Here is a 2,078-nt window from a genome sequence, read left to right as displayed (position 1 = left end):
TGAAATAACGTTTAATCCAGATTTTGAAAATACACTCTAAACAAAAAGTTGTTACCAAATGATTTGTGACATAACAAAATATTGTTTTTCTTTAAAATCTTGATCAAACGGCATTTTGGACGTGAAATTTGAAAGACGTATAAAAAAATCTCCCACAAAAAAGTATAACAAACCAAAAAACTTACTGTGACACATTTATAAGCTTCACTCTCAAAAATCAAATTTAAATGATGTCAAAGAGATATTATTTATTATTGTTTTTTTAAAAAAACCAAACCGAACCGAAGGATCAAAATTGTAATTCAATTCATCTAGAAACAAACCCACCTACTACCCAAGTTCCAAAATTGCATCACCATAGAACAAAGCACAAAAAAACATGAATTAGTCAACCATGGCGCACAAACAAAGTCAATTTGAGGCGAATAGTCAAAACAATTCCCAAAGCTCATCAAATCAATTACGCGTTCTTCCCCAATTTCAATTTCAAAATATAAAACCCTAATTCCCAACTTTTCTAAGTTCTATCCCCAATTTTCCCCCAAAAATCCCTTCTCTCCGGTTCGATTTCCCTAAAACTCACTTCTCCAATGTGTCCTCTCAGATTCATCCTCGTTTTCCTCTCTGCAATTCTCGCCGGATACTTCGCCTGGAGATCCGCTTCTTCTTCTTCTTCTTCTTCTTCTTCTTCTTCCTCATCGGACATTTTTCAGGCGACTGAAGATTCTGATAAATCGCCGGCGGAAACCGAGAATCGAAGCGTAACGGAGGACGGATTCGGATTGAAGAGGACGATTCAGAACGGATTCTGGACTTTCGTCGACATGGCGAGCGGGAGATTCCTGTGGAGGAATTTGAACGCTTCGATTCTCAACAAAAACAAGCAGGTTAAGGAAGATTCAGAGTAATTAATTTTGTTCATTCTTTTACTTGAGGAAAAATTATGATTGTGTTGTTGGCTCTGGAAATTGCTTCATCCATTTCTGACTTTCTTGATTGATGGAAATTGAAATGTTCATATATACTGATGTAAATGTTTGATGTTTAATTTCAATTAATTAATTATATATAAATTATATTCTTCATTTGAGAAAGTTAATGCAATTATTTACAGTAGGTATCTTAAAATTACGGGTATACATCGGTTGGTCGGTGAAACCGACACCGAAAATTGACTTAAAAAAAGTACATGAATTCGGTTTTCGGTACCTTTATGCTCACCCTACTTCAAATTATATAGGGCTCAAGCCGAACTATATACTAAAATATGTTATAAATTGCTATTATAAATTTTAGGGCAAATTACAAAAATTAGCATTTAAATATGCTGGTAGTTATAATAGCACCCTAAAAATTAGGGCTCAAACTTCTACCATTGTTAAAATCGAATTTTTGAACTTACAATAGAAATTGGACCCCAAATGATAAAAATTGAACCCTTATATTTATACATTTACTATAATTTACAATTAAATAAGTTTGAGGGTCTAATTTTTGTATAAGTTTGAGAGCTCAATTTTTACAATATAAAGTTCGATAATATAATTGCAACTACCACCGTATTCAAGAATGACTAGTATAATTTACCTTAAAAGCTTCATGATGTATCTTTGAAATTAGAGGATGGAGTAAAAAAAATGTGTAAAGAGAAACCTAAATAAATTAACAACCTTCTATGTGATAGTGAGAGTCGAACCTATTGATAATATATAGATTAACCCATATTAAATTAAAGTTATATATATATATATATATATATACATTTTATTCTTTTTTTAATACAACAATTGTGAAGATGAGGAATTGAGCCTTTCATCTCGAGGATGGAATGTCATGTTAATTAAGTTCAATTGAGCTAAATTAAAGTTATCTAAAACCATGTTTTAAGACCAATACAAAAATCTATTTAACTAGTGGAGATTTCAACTAATCATCTTTCCATAAATGATTTTATTAAAGAGGCGAACGATCAACTTAAACTAAATTACTATCAAAAAAGAAAAAGAGAAAAAACTTGAACTATGATATATCAAATCAATCATAGATTTTAATTATTTCTTAAGCCACGTTTATCCCAA

At 31.1% G+C, this 2,078-nt stretch overlaps 1 protein-coding gene across 1 annotated transcript; it reads left to right on the top strand.

The window, feature by feature from the left end:
• The first annotated feature begins 378 nt into the window (after window positions 1-378).
• Window positions 379-1,094, top strand: LOC120073608 (uncharacterized). Its single transcript, XM_039026419.2, has one exon. The coding sequence runs from the start codon at window positions 591-593 to the stop codon at window positions 906-908; it is 318 nt and encodes a 105-aa protein (XP_038882347.1). The 5' UTR covers window positions 379-590; the 3' UTR covers window positions 909-1,094.
• The last annotated feature ends 984 nt before the right edge of the window (window positions 1,095-2,078 follow it).

This window comes from Benincasa hispida, chromosome 3 (genome assembly GCF_027475165.1).
Source record: "Benincasa hispida cultivar pf3 chromosome 3, pf3_genome.v1.1, whole genome shotgun sequence".
NCBI classification, from domain to species: Eukaryota; Viridiplantae; Streptophyta; class Magnoliopsida; order Cucurbitales; family Cucurbitaceae; genus Benincasa; species Benincasa hispida.
The sequence above is the reverse complement of the archived record's forward strand: the minus strand, read 5'-3'. Positions and strand labels throughout refer to the sequence as shown.